This window comes from Sarcophilus harrisii, chromosome 2, assembly GCF_902635505.1.
Source record: "Sarcophilus harrisii chromosome 2, mSarHar1.11, whole genome shotgun sequence".
Classification (NCBI taxonomy): Eukaryota; Metazoa; Chordata; class Mammalia; order Dasyuromorphia; family Dasyuridae; genus Sarcophilus; species Sarcophilus harrisii.
The window spans coordinates 479524937-479541651 of NC_045427.1; the positions used below are offsets into that span (position 1 = coordinate 479524937).

The 16715-nt window shown below is 48.2% G+C and overlaps 1 protein-coding gene and 1 non-coding gene across 5 annotated transcripts; one reads left to right on the forward strand and one right to left on the reverse strand.

Moving 5' to 3' along the window:
- Positions 1–172: 172 nt before the first annotated feature.
- TRNAR-UCU lies at positions 173–265 on the reverse strand. Its single transcript has 2 exons — positions 229–265; positions 173–208 (listed from the first exon to the last, which is right to left on the reverse strand). It is a non-coding gene; the product is annotated as a tRNA-Arg (tRNA).
- A 438-nt stretch (positions 266–703) lies between these two features.
- SLC27A4 (solute carrier family 27 member 4) lies at positions 704–15284 on the forward strand. 4 transcript variants are annotated; one of them, XM_031954740.1, is made up of 13 exons: positions 704–745; positions 3235–3401; positions 4561–4955; positions 5642–5800; positions 7065–7134; positions 7232–7323; positions 7558–7667; positions 8645–8854; positions 9137–9263; positions 10043–10180; positions 10990–11154; positions 13377–13523; positions 14103–15284. In XM_031954740.1, the coding sequence occupies exons 2-13, from the start codon at positions 3241–3243 to the stop codon at positions 14258–14260; spliced, it is 1932 nt and encodes a 643-aa protein (XP_031810600.1). In that variant the 5' UTR covers positions 704–745; positions 3235–3240; the 3' UTR covers positions 14261–15284. The 4 variants fall into 4 exon arrangements, with proteins under 4 accessions (XP_031810600.1, XP_031810596.1, XP_031810597.1 ...); XM_031954736.1 differs by lacking the exon at positions 704–745 and adding an exon at positions 771–878; XM_031954737.1 differs by lacking the exon at positions 704–745 and adding an exon at positions 771–863.
- Positions 15285–16715: the final 1431 nt, after the last annotated feature.

A 16715-nucleotide genomic window follows, 5' to 3' on the forward strand; every position in this document is an offset into this window, starting at 1 on the left:
ACAAAGTCGGTCTTTCGCGGTTTCCTGCGGCGCCCGCGCTCTTCTATTGGCTCCAAGGTAGACGTGACCTACTCTTTCAAAATGTGCTCTTCAGGGGGTCTGTCCCACTTACATCAGAACATCCAAAGACTTTTTAAAATATTCCCGGGGGCAGAAGGTGCTTTTCAAAATGCGACTCTGGTGGGACTCGAACCCACAACCTTTGAATGACCTCACAAGTCAGGAAGCTAGAAGTCCAATGCGCTATCCATTGCGCCACAGAGCCTGCCCGCGGAAACCGCGCTCGTTTCCTCTTCTACTTACCGGACAACCTTTCCAGCTTCCCCACCCCCCACCCCCCTTCTGGGGCCCTTTTGGTTTTGGAGGGCCGTGTCTGCATGTGTCGGGCTCGGCTGGAGAGGTCCCCGGCGCCCACTTCTAAAGTTTGCAAAACTTTGGTGTGTGTCCCGACTTCGGACTCTCTCAGGAGAGTTAAACAGGCGCATCCGATTCGGGAGGAGGAGAGGGGGAAGCGTGCTGTTTCTCCTCTTTGCCCCGGGTACTGGGTGGTATCAAAGCGGCCGTCCCGAGACCCCCGGGAATTAAGTCCTGGGTTCCTCAAAAGAGTCCGTCCTGTTTGCGCCCAGAGCGGGCAAGGGGAAGGGAAGGCTGCGGGGAGAGAGGACTACAACTCCCAGCGTGCCTTGCAGCGCCTATCCAGGAGCGCGCGAGCTCTGGGGCAGCTCGCGCCCGTGCGCATGGCGAGGTGCGAGTCAGTTTCCCCGTTGGCTCTGCAGGGCACCCCGCGTTGCTGCGGCGGCGGCGACCGCGGGGAGCGGGGGGGAGGGGGAGAGCAGGAGGCGCGGCCGGGCCCGGCATAGCCGGTTTGTATGCAGGAGGTGGGCGGTGCAGGTGGTGGTGGCGGAGGAGGGGGAAAAGGAGGAGGGCAAGCGGGAGGAGCCCGGCAAAGTCCGCGAGCCGCAGCCCCAGCCCGAACCCGAGCTCGGGGCGCAGCCTGGCTCCCAGCCCCGAGACCCTCGCCGGCTCCCCGCTCGCGGCGGGGCCATCTCTGGAGCGCGCGGGAGGTCGCGCCCGGGCAGCTGAGCGCGGCTGGGCGGGGACGAAGCCGGGGTGAGTGGGGTATGCGGGTGACCTGGGCCGGAGGACAGGAGGTGTGGGGTGGCGCCCGGCTCCGCCCGCGCGCCCCAAACCTGGGCTCCTCTCTTGGAGCCGCGCCGCTGCCCTGCGGCCCGGGGGGCCGGCGCACCTCGGACGGCCGCTGGGCCCCCCGGCGTCTCCACGCATGGCCCCCCTGGATGGGCAGGGTGGGGGGCGAGCCGCCCAGGGCCCCGGGATGGGTGTTGGCCGCCGGGCTGAGCCAGTAAGCAGAGGCGGGGGTCGGGCGGGGCCGTTTGCAGAGGCCGGCGATCCCATGGCCCCTGCAGTCAGTCTGTCTGTCTGTCTGCGCGTCTGCTTGTCTACCTGACATCTCCTCCTTCTGCGGGATTACGTAGCCCAGGTTTCTGGCTCCCTCACCCAGGCCCCCAGCCGGGGAAGAGAGGACTGTGGGCCCCACCCCAGCGCAGGCCCTGCCGGGACCTGAGACAGGGGGTCCAGCCTTTCCCAGAACCCCTACTCCCTTGTCCCAGGGCTGGTCCTTGCCCTCTGAGGGGGAAGGGAACAGATAATCAGCAGACCCAAGGAGCTTTCACCATCCCCTCCCCCTTCCCTTCTCTGGACTGGGCGGGGGGGCAGGTTCCCTGGAGGAGAAGTAATATTTTGGGGACAGGTGGTAGTATTTGGAGGAGAGTGTTTAAGAGCCTCTTAAATATCTGTCCTTTAACAGCCTACAGCCCCCCAAGACCCGGAATGGTTTGGTCCCTAGTAGGTGCCCTGGTTTTGAGGGCCTCTCAGCGCTATGCCCACCTGCCCATCAGCTTTTCCCGAGGTAGAGGTGACTTTCTTGGGGGAAGGGGAGTGTCCAGAGAAACAGTGCCCCTTTTGCCACTAAAGCCCTTCCCAGCAAGTCTATGACAGGACAAGATGGGAAACCAGGAGTCCTAACTGGGGATGGCCAGCCAGAGAGTATGATCCCGCCTCCGAGGTCAACATGATAGGAACACCCAATCCCAGAGGTCTCCTTCCAGAACAGTTCTGGCCCTGAAAACTTATTGAGCTAATATAGAATTGGGTGGGTTCTCCTCACGGCTTGGCTCGCCCCTTCAGGCTTCCGATGTATCAGAAACCACTCTTACCAGAAAGCCTGGGTCTTTAAGTCACCCCACAGGAGGCTAGCCCTAACCTTCTTCTCTCTGCCCTCTGGTGGTCAGTCTGGGTCACTGTGACCCTTGTTGACACTTCCCAAGCCACTCCACTTGCCAGGATCCTGGCCTGGGTTCCCCCTTTCCAGGAAGCTGCCCAAGCCCTGGGGCTCCAAGACTGAGGTTTTGAATAATTCTCCTGTCCCCCTGAGGGCCAGAAGCTAGGAGAAGAATATCCCCTTGTGACTTTGTTGGTATGGCACAGAGGAACTAGGAGGCATTATTATCTAATGTTTCCTAGGAAGGGGCCCTGGATGAACAGAAGGTGGAGTCAGACTCGGATGTCTTTCAGAACTTTCCTTTGTTGCAATCCTGGTTCCATCTGGGTCTTCCTTTCTTATTCAAGGAGATAGACTCTGGTTTGAAAAGGATGAAAATGCCTGAAAAAGCTCATTTGGGCTACCTCCCATAACCCCCTCTCCCCACACTGTCCACTTTACAGAAGAATGCACAAAGGCTCAAATACTCCGTTTAAGTTTGTCAAGGTCACATATCTCATTTAATGGCAGGTTGAGTGCTAAAACCCCAGCCTCTTTTTCATAACCCAGGTTCTTTTTCTGTGCCATCTTCCGCCATTACAAAACAGTGCCAGACCCTAGAATCTTCCTTCCTAGCACTACCCTCTTTCTTCCTGTGTCCCATGTATATAGAGTGATTCTTGTTCCTTAGCCCATACTCCTGAATTACATTGGGGAAGATTTGGGGTTTACCCAGAGAGCATTTACTCCCTGGTAGAGAAGAAGGAAAGGGAGAGAGGGAAACAGTAGTCTGCCTCACTGAGCGCTCTGCCCTCCTGGGAAATGATCCTTGGGGAAGATGGAACTGTCTTACTCTTGAGGAGACCAAGGCACCCAGTCAAAAGAGGTTTGGGGAAGGAGGGGAGAAGCCAGGCTCCCAGGCCTTCAGACGGTGACCAGCTCTGATGCCCCCACAGGCCAGGATGCTGTCCAAGGTATCCCTAGTGGGGGTAGCCGTGATCTCCAAGCTGGTGCTACACCTGCCATGGACACAGGTGGGCCTCTCTGTGTTCTGTTTTTACCTTGCCTTTGGGGGCTGGAGATTCATCAGGATCATCTGGAAGACCCTTGGGCGTGATATCTTGTGAGTACCTGCTATTTTGACCCATTGCCTAGTGTTCTATTTCAGGATTCCTGCGGTTACAATCTCCTCCAAGGCAATAACCTCACTTTTCTTCATCCCATAAAAAGAGATATTTTCAATTCCTCTCTGATTTCCCATGTCCCTTTAGATAACTGAAGCTCAGAGATCAAAGTACTCTGCCTGAGCAATCTCCTTGACTTAGATTTTTGAGCCCTGAGTCATGGTTGCTCTGGGGATCAGGGGATGGATGGTTGCTGGGGTAAAGGGGCATTCTACAATATCCGGGGCAGGTGGGGAGGGGAGGGCAGAACCACCAGTCTTGAAGTCAGTATTCCCTTTCTTTCTACAGTCTGACTCCGGGAGGATACTATGGCTATATATATATGCCTATGGAGGGTTTTGTCTGGCCTAGAGGTAGCAGGTAGAGACCATGGCTAAGAAGACGGAGTGGTGTTAGGCAGATTAGCCTACAAGGGTAAAAGGCTGACATGGGGGAAGCTTTGCCAGATCATGGTTCAGAGCTGGTTCATATCAAGTGTAGTACTTTGGGAATAAGTGGTTTACTGTAAGATTGTCAGAATAACATCAGGCATGTGCTGGCTTAATCTGGAAATGACCATGAGAAGGCTGGGGAAAGAAATCGATCATTTGGGCAGCTAAGTGGCATAGCAGAGAGAACACTGACCCTGCATTCGGGAGGACCTTAGTTGTGTGACCCTAGACAGGTTTCTTAACGCTAATTGTCTCAGAAACATACAAAAAAGAATTCACTCAGCAAGCATTTAGTACATTCCTACTTTGTGCCCTGGGACTGTGCTAGGTCCAAAAGTGAGGTAATCCCTGTCCTCAAGGAACTTTTTCTCTAAGCACACAATACCCAAAGGAAAGAGGTGCCAGACTGGTAAATATTGAGATAGATAATAAGAAATCCAACTCAAGATGTCCTCTCTTCAGCAAAGGAGCAAGAAAATGTTGTAAGGAAATTTTGTCCCCAAAATAGAGTACCTGCCCTCTGTCAGTATGGTGCTGTCCTCAAGTAGACTTTGGCATGGGGTCAGGCTGGTGGGTCCTGAGGCCTGGAGGCTAATGCTGGCGAGCACCAGGGTTGATGTGGCTGCAGGACACATTCGTGATGGGCTCCCCTTCTTTCCCTTGGCAGTGCTGGGACCGTCCTATTGAAGGTAAAGCATAAGGTGAGGAAATACCTCCGGGAGCGCCAGACAGTGCCCACAATCTTTGCTTCCACCATGAAGCGCCACCCAGACAAGACGGCCCTGATATTCGAGGGCACGGATACCCACTGGACTTTCCGCCAGCTGGATGCCTACTCCAGTGCAGTTGGCAACCTGTTGCAAGCACGGGGCCTTGTTTCTGGTGACGTGGTGGCCCTCTTCATGGAGAACCGAAATGAGTTTGTGGGGCTCTGGCTGGGCATGGCTAAGCTGGGGGTGGAAGCGGCCCTCATTAACACTAATCTGCGGCGGGATGCCCTGCGCCACTGCCTGACTACCTCTCAGGCCCGCATCCTCATCTTTGGCAGTGAGCTGTCTTCTGGTGAGTGTTAGGAACCATGCCCGGGGAGTGGGGGGAAGAGGTCCAAGAATAGGGAGGACAGCATGTAGGAAGGAGAGATGTTAGGACAGAAAAGGGCAGAGGTTGGAAGGGACTTGGAGAGCCCTGAAGCATTAATTTTATAGAGAAGAAAATAGAGCCCAAGAATTCAACAGTTGTTTGTTTGCCCTGTAGAATGTGAACTAGAACCCAGGGCTTTGGTCTCCTAATTGTCACTCTTTGGATGGAGAGGAGAGAATCTGAGGGAACAAGGACAATGGGAATGAAACTGAGAAAGTCAGAGTGACCTCATCATACCAGATTGTATCTTAACAGTGACCTGGAGAAATTGCTTCTGATCTTCTGGGTGTGGGAAGGAGTTGTTTATCGCTGATCCCTGATTTCCATATCCCTATTCCACCCCCAATCCCCATTTCCCTACCAAAAAACTTCTACACCCACCCTATAAATGTCCCAGAGCAGTTCATACATTGCTCCTAGCGCTAGAAACCCTAGCTCCTTAGTGTTCCTTTTGGTACTGTGTCCAATGTGCTGAAGTGGGGATCATAGGTCCCTGAGAGCAGCAGGCTGGCTCTTGGGGGCATCAGCTGGGCCCCGCCCATCCAGGATCTAAGGCAGGAAAGCTTCCTGAAATGCTAACTGCCCTCCTATCTTCTCTGTCTTTCTAGCTGTTTGTGAAATCCATAGTACTCTGGATCCCTCCTTGAGTCTCCTCTGCTCAGGAGACTGGGACCCTAACTCTGTGCCAGTAGGAACGGAACATCTGGAACCCCTCCTGGAGAAATCCCCCAAGAACTTGCCCAGTCGACCAGATAAAGGCTTCACTGGTATGATCCCCACTATTGAACAAGGGAGAAAACTTGTGTCAGGGCTGCCTCTCTCATCATTTGTTAATTTATTGAACAGGTTCTTATTGATCATTTAATGTATGCCTGGCTAATTCTTGAGTCCAAGTTTACTTTTTCTCTCTATTTCTATTTCTTTTCCTTCCTTCCTTCCTTCCTTCCTTTTTCCTTCCTTCCCTCCCTCCCCCTGCCTCCTTCTCTTTCTTTCCCTCTTTCTTTTTTCTTTGTCTCTTTTTTCTTTCTCTTTTTCTTCCTTCCTTCCTTGTCCCTATTTCCCTCCCTTTCTTTTTCCTACTTTCTTTCTTTCTCACTCTCATTCTTGCTTTTCTTCCCTCCTTCCTTTTTACCTTTCTAATTTTATTTTCATCTCTGATTTCTTTTCCCATCACCTTCCTTTTCTCTCTCCATTCTCATTAAGAAAACAAGAGAAACAAAATCCTTAACAAGTCAAAATCCATTACAAATTACAAGTCAAGCAAAACAAATTCCCACATTGAAATTTGGACATAATTGGATTTGGATATACCACATTAGTTATGAGAAAAAATAAATAGACCCCAAACTGAACTTTGAGCCTTTCATCTTTCTGTGTGGAGATGGATAACGTGTTTTATCTATCATAAGCCCTTTGGAATTGGTCCAGGCTCATTCTAATGGACCTCCCTGCCCCTTTTTTCCATGAAACCTACATGGATCCCTCCTTCCTCTCAAACATTTAAAACATAACCCCCTCACTGAGTACTTATCCCATTTTGCTTTGTGAAATCTCTTGTGTCATGTCACTTTTCACATGCCTCTGTTTTGCTTCCTCAATGAAATAATAAACTTGGTAGGAATGATTAGCTTCCCATGAATCCCCTCATAGTACTTATAAAGGTACTTAGTATATACAAAGCTTTAGGAAAATGTTTAAGAAATGTCTCTTGCTTTTTGGGGGAATCTCATAAGGAGGCATCTCGCAGCAAAAGCTCACCCATGATTATTGCCAGGTGAGGGGCATTGATACTAAATGTATCTGGAGTTCAGAAAAGAGGTTGAGCCCTGGTGGTCAAGAACAAAAAGCTCCATGGAGCTAGGCCTCCAGTAGGTTCAGGGGAGGGCCTGTTTCAGCTCCTTTCTTCTCCCTTCCTGATCTGGCTCTCATCCCTTGTACTCATGTATGATAGCAGCTCTCCCCCCTCCCTCCCCAGCCCAGTTCTCAAGTTCACCTAATTCTGGCCAACTATTTATGTTCTGCTTCTCCCAGACAAGCTTTTCTACATCTATACCTCGGGCACCACGGGAATGCCTAAAGCCGCCATTGTGGTGCACAGCAGGTGAGAAGGTGAGGGAGGTGCCCAGGGAAGGCAGGAAGGGAGCCCAAGTTCTACCAGGTGTCCAATCTTTCCCTCTACTGATCCCGGTTTGTCCCAGGTATTACCGGATGGCTGCCCTGGTCTACTATGGCTTCCGAATGCGTTCAAGCGACATTGTATATGATTGCCTCCCCCTCTACCACTCAGCAGGTAACCTTAGATTCTTAGGGGCCTACTTAAGGCAAGTCATTATTTCCTCTCCCTGGTTCTTATGAAAGAGGTAGGGGTTGGGGGATGGGTGGATGGAATCTCCCTTGCCTTTCCTGGGGCTGGTCCTCTGCCTTCTGGAAGAGAAAGGGACTTGTCTGGAGCCTTTGGGTAGCTTTTTTTTTTTTACTCTCCCCACCTCCCCCACTCACCCTGGGCTCCCCCTGCACCTACCAGGGAACATTGTGGGGGTTGGACAGTGTCTGCTACACGGGATGACTGTGGTGATCCGAAAGAAATTCTCTGCTTCTCGATTCTGGGATGACTGCATCAAGTATAACTGTACGGTGAGCAGAGCTGGAGAGCTTGGTGGGGAGATGGTCGGGAGTGGGTTGAGAGGGGTAGAGAGAAAGGAGGGTGGTAGAGAGAACCAGAGACAGAGATATAGACAGACTGCCAGAGAAACTGCCAATTGTGAGGGTTAGGAGCTGGACCCAAAAACTAACCACTGGTCCAGAAAGACCCTTTGTACTCTTCTGATGATGGCAGTTTTCAAAGTACTTTTCACCTCATTTGATCTCTATAATGTTCTGTGAGGATAGAGTGGGTAGGACTTGGCCTACTCATTTTTTAGATGAGGAAATCAGTCTATCCGCAGATATTCTGGGGAAACCTTTCCTGTATTGGGACTCATACTAGATAGTGTCTGGGAATCAGAAAATTCATCCCTCAAGAAACAAACAGTCTAGTATGGGAGACAAGACTTTGATAAAGAGAACAGAAGTGTCTTGGATCTTCTAAGACAGTAGTCATGGTGTAGGACATGATGATTTGGAAGGAACACTGGCTGCTTATTAGTTTTGTCCAGTCATCCTCATTTGTTTCCAAGGACAGGGATGAGTAGAGAAGTGAGTTAATGGGCAAGAATAGAAATATTTTTAAAAAGAAAAGAAAATCAATAAAACATTTAAAAATTCTTAGGAAAAGAGAAATTTAAAAAGGGGTACAAAAGGAAATTTTTATATTACTGTTAAGTTTTATATGCATTTTAAAAAGCTATTATGTAATTAAAAAGAAACACAATGTTAAAAATGCTAGAATCTAGTCCCAACTCTGCCATATTTATATGATCTGACATGAGTGACTTCCCCTCTCTGGGTCTTGATTTTCTCCTGTATAAAAAGAAGGATTTGAATTAGATGAATTTGAAGATCTCTTCCAGCTCTGATATTCTTTGAGTCATAGGGTAGGGGAGAAGCAGGGTCCCAGGGAGCAAGGGGAGGATCCCAGGAGTAAAGCCTCAATCTATTGCCCTTCTTCCCAGATTGTCCAGTACATTGGAGAACTGTGTCGCTACCTTCTGAACCAACCTCCAAGAGAAGTGGAGACTCAGCACTCAGTGCGCATGGCCTTAGGCAATGGGCTCAGGCAGTCTATCTGGACTGAATTCATCAATCGTTTCCACGTCCCACAGATTGCTGAGTTCTATGGGGCCACTGAATGCAACTGCAGTGTGGGCAACTTTGATAGCCAGGTCAGGAACTCTTAGGAAATTGGGGGACATGTTTGGTCAGATAATGGGGAAGTTGGAAGATTGGGCAAAGGGCCTGGAAGGGGTTGGTCATTCACAGAGTTGGAGTCTCATCTGATTAACTTCATTAAATTGGATGGGGTGGGGCAGAATAGAGTACTAACTCCAAGGAGAAACATCCACACTTGTCCAAATAGAGATGTCCACCAGAGAATCCTGGAGGATAAGAGGAGGGAGGATGGTTGGCATCCCTAAATCAGGGTTCTTGTGTCCTGGCCTTCACAGGTGGGGGCCTGCGGTTTCAATAGCCGCATAATATCCTTCGTCTACCCCATCCGGCTCGTGAGAGTGAATGAGGACACCATGGAGTTGATCAGGGATAATAATGGCATATGCCTTCCCTGTGGTCCAGGTTTGTCTTGAAAGATGAATGTTACTGGGAGTGAAGGATGGAAATAGGTAGGAAAAGCTGAAGGAAATTAACCTGTAGACAGAGGGATTGGCCAGGAGGACTAGGGCCAGGAAACCATCTCACTGGGGTATTAGTAAGTATGTTCTGCTAGATATGGTGTTAGTCAATCCTCAATTCCACCATCTCCCCAAAACTCCCTCAGTTTCTTCTTTCTAGACTTGGATCAAATGGTCTTTGAGGTACTTTCCAGATCTAAATGATGTTAGAGTGAGCACTACTACAAACTCTGATATCTTTTAGATAATTTAGGCCAGTGGGTATTGAACTCTAGTAGAATGTAATATATAATATGTCCTGATCTAAGTACATGGGATACCCAGAAAATGTTGTAAGAGGTCAGAGGGGGAGGTCACCGAAGCATAGGGTGCTCAGAAGATCCCTTTGTAGAAGCTGGGCTTTGAAAAATGGACAATAGTTTAACTGAAGGTGGAGGGACCAGGACAACCTTCTCTGTGGAGTGAGGGAACAGGGCTTGCGAAATGCTGAGGAGATGGTTTGGCTAGAGCTTTGGGATGGCAGAGAAAAGATCAGTAGTCGATAAAGCTGAGGAGGATGGGTGAGGTAGTGGGAAAGAGCCTTAAACACTGGACTAAGCAGAGATTTGGATGTGGTCTAGGTAGCCTTGTGTGGGGTCAAGTAAGGTTTTTGAGCAGGAACAGAACATGGGTAGGGGTCATTGAGTGGGAGAAAGCATCCCTGATGAGCTCTGATTTCCCCAGGGGAGCCAGGCCAGCTCGTTGGCCGAATCGTGCAGCATGACCCGCTTCGGCGCTTTGATGGGTACATCAATCCGGGTGCCAACAATAAGAAGATTGCCTATAATGTCTTCAAGAAGGGAGACATGGCCTACCTCAGTGGTCAGGACCTCATTCTATTATCTCTGGATCTTGCCACTGTCCTCTCTCCTTTTTCTCCTTCAGTTTCTTTTTGAATCATGGGGGATGGTAGAGAAAATGGTGGGATTGACACCCCTTTGCTTGCCCACCCCTCTGAGACTCTTTTCTCCACATTCTCAGGACCATCCCTTCCTTTACAAATGTCCTCCTTTCCAAAGTCAGTGTATTGAGGATTGTTCCATTAACCCACACAACTGACAATATATAAAATGAGGATGTTAATACTCCCTATAAAAAATAACTGTCTACTTCATAAGAACATTATTAGCAAGGCACTCCCTAGACCTTAAGGTGCTGACTGCCTAAATGTCAGATTAGTGGGTTTTTTTTTTCCCAAATATATAATTTTATTGGTATAGGAAAGTCTCAGTAAAGAAACTCCTTCCCCCAATGCAAGTCTTCAACTGTTCTGAAATGTGTAGACTTACTATTGAGTTGCCCATAGCCATTGAGGAGTTGAACTTGTCAGAGGTCAAACTTTAACACAGGCCTTCTTAATTCAGAGGCCAGTTCTCTGTCCACTATACCCTGACTGCCTCTTGATGTTTTATTATTGTTATTTACTATTAGTGATAATTATAATTCCTGAACTAAACATCTGAAAATGAGGGGGTTGGACTTAGGTGGTCTCTGAAGATCTTTCTAGTTCTAAATCCCAAAATTTACAGCATTCATGAGCATAGCCCTCTCATCAGTCCTCTCTCTGGCTTCCTAGAAAGGTGGGTCCCGTCATCCAGGCCTCATATGACCCCTGTTCCTCCCTCTATCAGGTGATGTGCTGGTGATGGATGAATTAGGCTACCTGTATTTCCGGGACCGAACAGGTGATACATTCCGGTGGAAGGGAGAGAATGTATCCACTACAGAAGTGGAGGGGACCCTGAGCCGTCTCTTAAACATGGTTGATGTGGCTGTGTATGGTGTGGAGGTGCCAGGTGAGTGGTCCTGTGGTTCTTTGGGCAAACACCATCATGCCTGTTTCTGATGCACTTACATCACCGTACTTAAAGGGGCCAAAAATCTCAATCATGTGGGTGCTTTCTGCACATCTTGTCATCCTGGGCAATTCTTACTTGTATTTTTCCATGAATTCTCCTTTGGATTTTTTCATATTTTGTAGGATCAAATCCAGTGAGCATTAAATATCTATTGTGTACATGAAGCACTGTGCTGGGTGCTAAGGCTTGGCTAGGGTCTGAACTTGTGCATTCACTGACAGAGATAACTCTTGAGTGAGAAAACTGTCTGTACCAGTGCAGGTCAGCAGCATCTCTTAAAAAGTTGCCTATAGAAGGGGTTCTTAAACTTTTTCCATTCTCAGTTCAGTTTCAAATCTGAGCATAAGCGTTCCTGACAGTGTTTGTGCATGCACAGTGCAAAGTGCACATTGTGTGTTCAGAAACAGGGTTGCACTTAAGTCAGGCAATACAACACTGGCAAGCGCTGCCAGAAGCATTTCAGATCCATTACACATTTGATTTTGAACAAATTTTTGGTCCTTGTGTTCAGAAACTTTCTACTGTTGCCAAATTTTTTGTGACCCCACATTCAGTTACGTGATCCTCTATGGAGTTGTGACTCATAGTTTAGGAAGCTTTGGCCTAGAGCACTTAGAAGACAAGTGTCTTGCCCAGGGTGTCACAGCCACTTGGTGTCAGAAGTGGGACTTTTGGCTGCAGGGCTATCTCCATCCACCACACAGCCTTATGCCCCTGAAGTGCCGAGGATGCAGAGACAAAATGAAAAAATCATTGCTGCCCTCAAGGAATTTACATTCTTCTGAGGAGAGGCCTGGTGGTACCTAGGTTTGCAGTCTTAAGGATGGGGCTCTATCACTTGCTACATCATGTGGTCTTACTTAAGTCCCTTCCATTCCTGGGTCTCAGTTTCTTCATCAGTAGACATTTGGACCTGATGGTCTCTAAGATCTCTCCCAGCTCTAAAGTGATGATCCTCTGTCAGCCTATGGAATCAGGCCAGTATATACATAAGAATTTAAGGAAGAGAGGAGGATGGACCCTGACAATTAAGGAATGAAGGAAGGCTTCCTATAGAAGGTGACACCTGAGCTGAATGGGCACCTGGGACATACCTCCCTTTTCTTGGTTGGCCCATTTGTTTTGCTTTTTCCAGGGATATCCAGGATATGTTTTGATGTCACTTTTTTCAACCCAAGTGCTCTCGTTAGATCAGTGGCCACTAAACTTTGTATTTCTCTCGGGACTTAGCAGGGATTGGCATACAGCAGAAAGTTAGCAAATGTTAGTAACTCATTGTTTAACTCCATGAATGGCAGAACTAGGATAAAGGGGTGAAAGATAGAGGCATGTTTTGCGTCTAGGTAATAATTGTTCACTCATAAGTAGCTCCCTTGGGGTTTTCTTGGCAAAAATACTAGTGACTTGCCATTTTTTTTCCAGTTTATTTTACAGATGAGGAAACTGAGGCAGACAGGGTGAAATGACTAGAACAGCTTGTTAAGTGTCTGAGGCTAACTTTGAACTCAAAATCTTGACTCCAGGACTGGCATCCTATCCACTTAGGGAATAATGACAGTTAGCATTTAGGTAGGCTTTGTCCTTTGATCCTCATAATGACCTTCCTTACCTCAGTAAGCACTCACCTTGTCCTTATTTTACAAATGGCTAAGCTGAGTCTAGAAGTTAAGTGACTTGTCCCAGATAACTCGGCTAGTAAATGCCTAAGGGCAGATTTGAACTTTGGTGAAATGAACTATATTTTATTAAAGGTACAGGCTTCTTAAGGATGAAATTCAGAATACTTGAATAAAAAAAAATGGCATGTGAATGCTCATATGATGCCAGTTGGCCTAAATGGCCCCTAAGATTACTTCTAGCTCTTGTTTCTGTGATTATATTTGTTAAAAATTGAGGGGCCTGCATAGCCACCTGTGCCACTCAGAGTGGCCAGTAGGTGTCAGGCCTTCTCTATAACAAGCAACTCCTTTGGCAGCACCCTAAGAATATATATAGTCCTTTAAGACTCAAAAAGTGCTCTAAACAGATCACATTTCAGTTAGTCATTTATAAGACGTTTGTCAGTTGACTTCTTTGTGGAGTGCGCCATTTAGGTAAATGACATGGGCAAGTCTAGCAGGTGTTCCATAGTCCTCTGACACCTGTCTTCTGCACTGCAGGTGTTGAAGGCCGGGCAGGCATGGCAGCGATTGCGGACCCCAAAGGTGGTTGTGACTTGGCAGAATTTAGTAAAGCACTGGAGAAGGAACTACCCCTCTATGCCCGCCCCATCTTCCTGCGCTTCCTGCCCCAGCTCCATAAAACAGGTATGGCTAAGCAGCCCCCTCTTCCTGTTTTTGGGGATTTGAGCTTGTTCTTTTCCATAACTCATTTATGAGCCCATCTTTTCCTGGGTCTTTTCTGCTTCAAATCTCCCCAACCTCTTCTGTCTCCCTTACAATCTCCCCTTTCTTTTAGATCTCACAGCATTCAAATGCTGAATCATCCAATTTTTTTTTTTTTAATTGTGTTAGGTCTTTTTTCCCCCCCAGATTATACATGTACATTAATTTTCTAATACATATTTTTTTATGAATCATGTTGGGAGAGAAAAATCAAAACAAAAGGGAAAAACCATGAGAGAAGAAAAAAAGTGGAGTCATTTAAACTAAGGCTTCAATTTTCTTATTTGTAAGATAAGAGAGAGATGACTTTTGAGATTCTTTTTAGTTCCAGGTCTATGATCCTGTGATCCTTACCTCTTTCTTCTTCTTCTTTGGAAAATATTTCTCAAATTTTATTCCTTCAATTTTTTTAAACAGTGAGGCTATTCTGGTCTCTCCTGCTCCCAGCAAAGGGGTCCCCTTTTCTTTTATTAACCAGCTCCTCTTCTATTCCCTCTCCAGGGACCTACAAATTCCAGAAGACAGAGTTACGGAAAGAGGGCTTCAATCCAGCTTTGGTGCAGGATCCTCTTTTCTACCTGGACACCCGGCTCTGCCGCTATCTTCCCCTGGACTCTAAGGCTTATGTCCGTATCCAGGCTGGGGAAGAGAAGCTGTGATTGTCTCCATTCCTGCTCCCACTCCAGGGGCTGGACTGAGTCAGGGGCAGAGCCCCTGGATGATTCTTGGAGAAAAGGGAATGGTGTCAGACCAAAGTGGGCCATGGTGAGGGCCGTTCCCTCTCCTCCAGAGTGCTGACTGGGGTGGAGGGAAGGAAGGCAGTGGACACCTCTGCTCTGAAATTGCCAAGTGACTTTTACTGCCATCTTCCTCTCCCCCCACATTAGAGGTTTTCCATGAAAGCCTGTGTCTGGGGAGCTGGAAGGCTTAGGATAGGATAAATTCAATCCTTCATTTTGTCTCCATACACCAGAGAGCAGAGACTGACTGAGCAAACTCAGGGTGATGTCTTGGGGGTGGGGCACAGAGGTGAGAAGATGGAGAAGAGAGTGCATTAATTGGGATTCTTGCTGCCTCACGTTGCCTGTACCTTGCCAAAAGGTGAGGACCCCAAATTCAGGAAGCCAGCCAGAGGACAGAGGAACTACCCCCCCCCCTTTTTTTTTTTTTTTGGCCAAGAGGACTAGGATGAACTATTTCTCTTTGGGCTATGGCTGCTATCTAAGCTACTATATGACTTCAGCTGTGTAGACAAAGGAGAGTGCTGCTAAAGGGGTGATCTCCACGATAAAGAGTTGCAAGAATTAAAGTCCCTCCAGTTTTACTAGGAGGCCCTGCACTGGGTGATTCGGTGGAGACATCCACTTCCCCTGAGCACCTACCAGTTGTCTACCTTTCCTTGGCTAAGGCTTCTTCAGTGGGGTCCTCTCTTTGGCCTTGTAGATAATTCCAAAGCTTCTCAGGATCATTGCAGATTGAGAGAGAACAGGCTGGCTCCGTTGCAGGAGCTGCCCTTCCTGTCTCCTGCCCCTGCAGCCTCTTCCTCCCCTCAGGATTAGTTTGTCTCTGTCTCCATTTCTCCCTCACACCCCTTGGCCTGGCTCATACCTCTTGCTGTGGGAGAGCATGGGGACAGGGCGTCTATGGTAAATAAATTCAGACTTGACTTCCTCTCTCCCCTAATTTATGTGAAGTTTGAGACTGACTGGCTCCTGAATCGGCCTTGGGCTTCTCTTGCTCATGTCATGCTCCAAACAGCCTTCATTCTTTAAGACTCAGCTCTCTTCCCCTCCTCTGCCAGCTCTGAGAAGACCCTCTCCCTCCCCATAGTGCATTCTCTCTCCTGGGAACACTGTTAATATGTTAGTATTTGGCACATTCTGCTGGGAGGTGTGGGTTAGGTTAGAATGGGGCCACTGCCCACGTGCCCACCCCATGCTGGATATTGGAGGCCCTCTGGCCCTAGGCTTCCAGACCTTGATCTCTTCTGATGTAGTGAAAGAGCCCCAAGTTGGAAGTCAGGTAACAAGGATTCCAGTCTCGGCACCGCATTTGACCCGGCCCTGTGCTGCTTTCTGGGATTGTTTCCCCTTTGTAAAGGGCCAGAGGTTCTAGTTTGGGGTTGTCAGAAGTGCCTGGATTGGTTGCACTTAATCTTCATGGCCAGTAGAGGGCAAGCCAGGCCTGGTTAATCTCTCTAGCCTGACCGCCCCGCTGATGTTCCAGGGATTTTGTTCTGATTATGTGTGAATCTTCATGACCCATGACAAAGGTACTGCAGTGATTTATCTTTTCCTTCTCCATCTCATTTAAGGATTAAGATGAGGAAAGAGACAACAGAGTTAAATTCCTTGCCCAGGATCACTAGTGCCTGAAGCCTCTGATTCTGGGGGCAACAAGGTGGCACAGTGGATGGATTGTTGGGCATTCAGTGAGGATGACTCTCCTTCCCAGCTGTGTGGTGTTGGACAAGTCACTTAACCTTGTTGGCCTCAGCTTCCCCATCTGTACAATGAGCTGGAGAAGGAAATGGCAAACCACTTTAGTATCTTTGCTGAGAAAAACCTTAAATGGGGATCCTGGAAAGTTGAACATAATCAAAAATATTCTGAACCACTTCCTATCCACTGTGCCACATCTAGCTGTCCCCTACCATGGTAGGTTTATTTTGTGGGTGCCGGATGGACCAGGAAAAGAAGTGGAATGGACTTCCAACTGGCCTTTCTAAATACAGGGTCACTTCTGTTCCAGGGTGACATGGTTCCTAGACCCTCCCACCCTCAGCGCTCTGTGAAAGTGACTGGGTTAACTGGATCAACCTCTTAAAAAGGAATGAGAGCTGAGTATTTCAACCAGGTCTGTTCCTTAAGGAACTACAGTAACTGCTGGGAAGGACTTGATTTTCCTCACTCTAAAATGGAAAACTTCCTTCTTTTCCTAGTAGTGGGTAAAGAAAATAGAACTCAGTTTTCTTGGGGATACACCTGCCCTGTTTCCAACTAAAGTATCCATATATACACCTATCTAGAGAAGGCTCCTCTCTGAAGAAAGCAGAGTCAAAACTTGGTGAGAAGGCAGAAGGATGAACCCATGAAGGACAGTGTGGTATAATGG

Excerpts from the sequence above, each read along its gene's own strand:
- SLC27A4 (XM_031954736.1), top strand. Across the intron at positions 3,402-4,560 it reads ACCCTTGGGCGTGATATCTT|TGCTGGGACCGTCCTATTGA; the intron begins GTGAGTACCTGC and ends TTCCCTTGGCAG. Across the intron at positions 7,324-7,557 it reads CCCCCTCTACCACTCAGCAG|GGAACATTGTGGGGGTTGGA; the intron begins GTAACCTTAGAT and ends TGCACCTACCAG.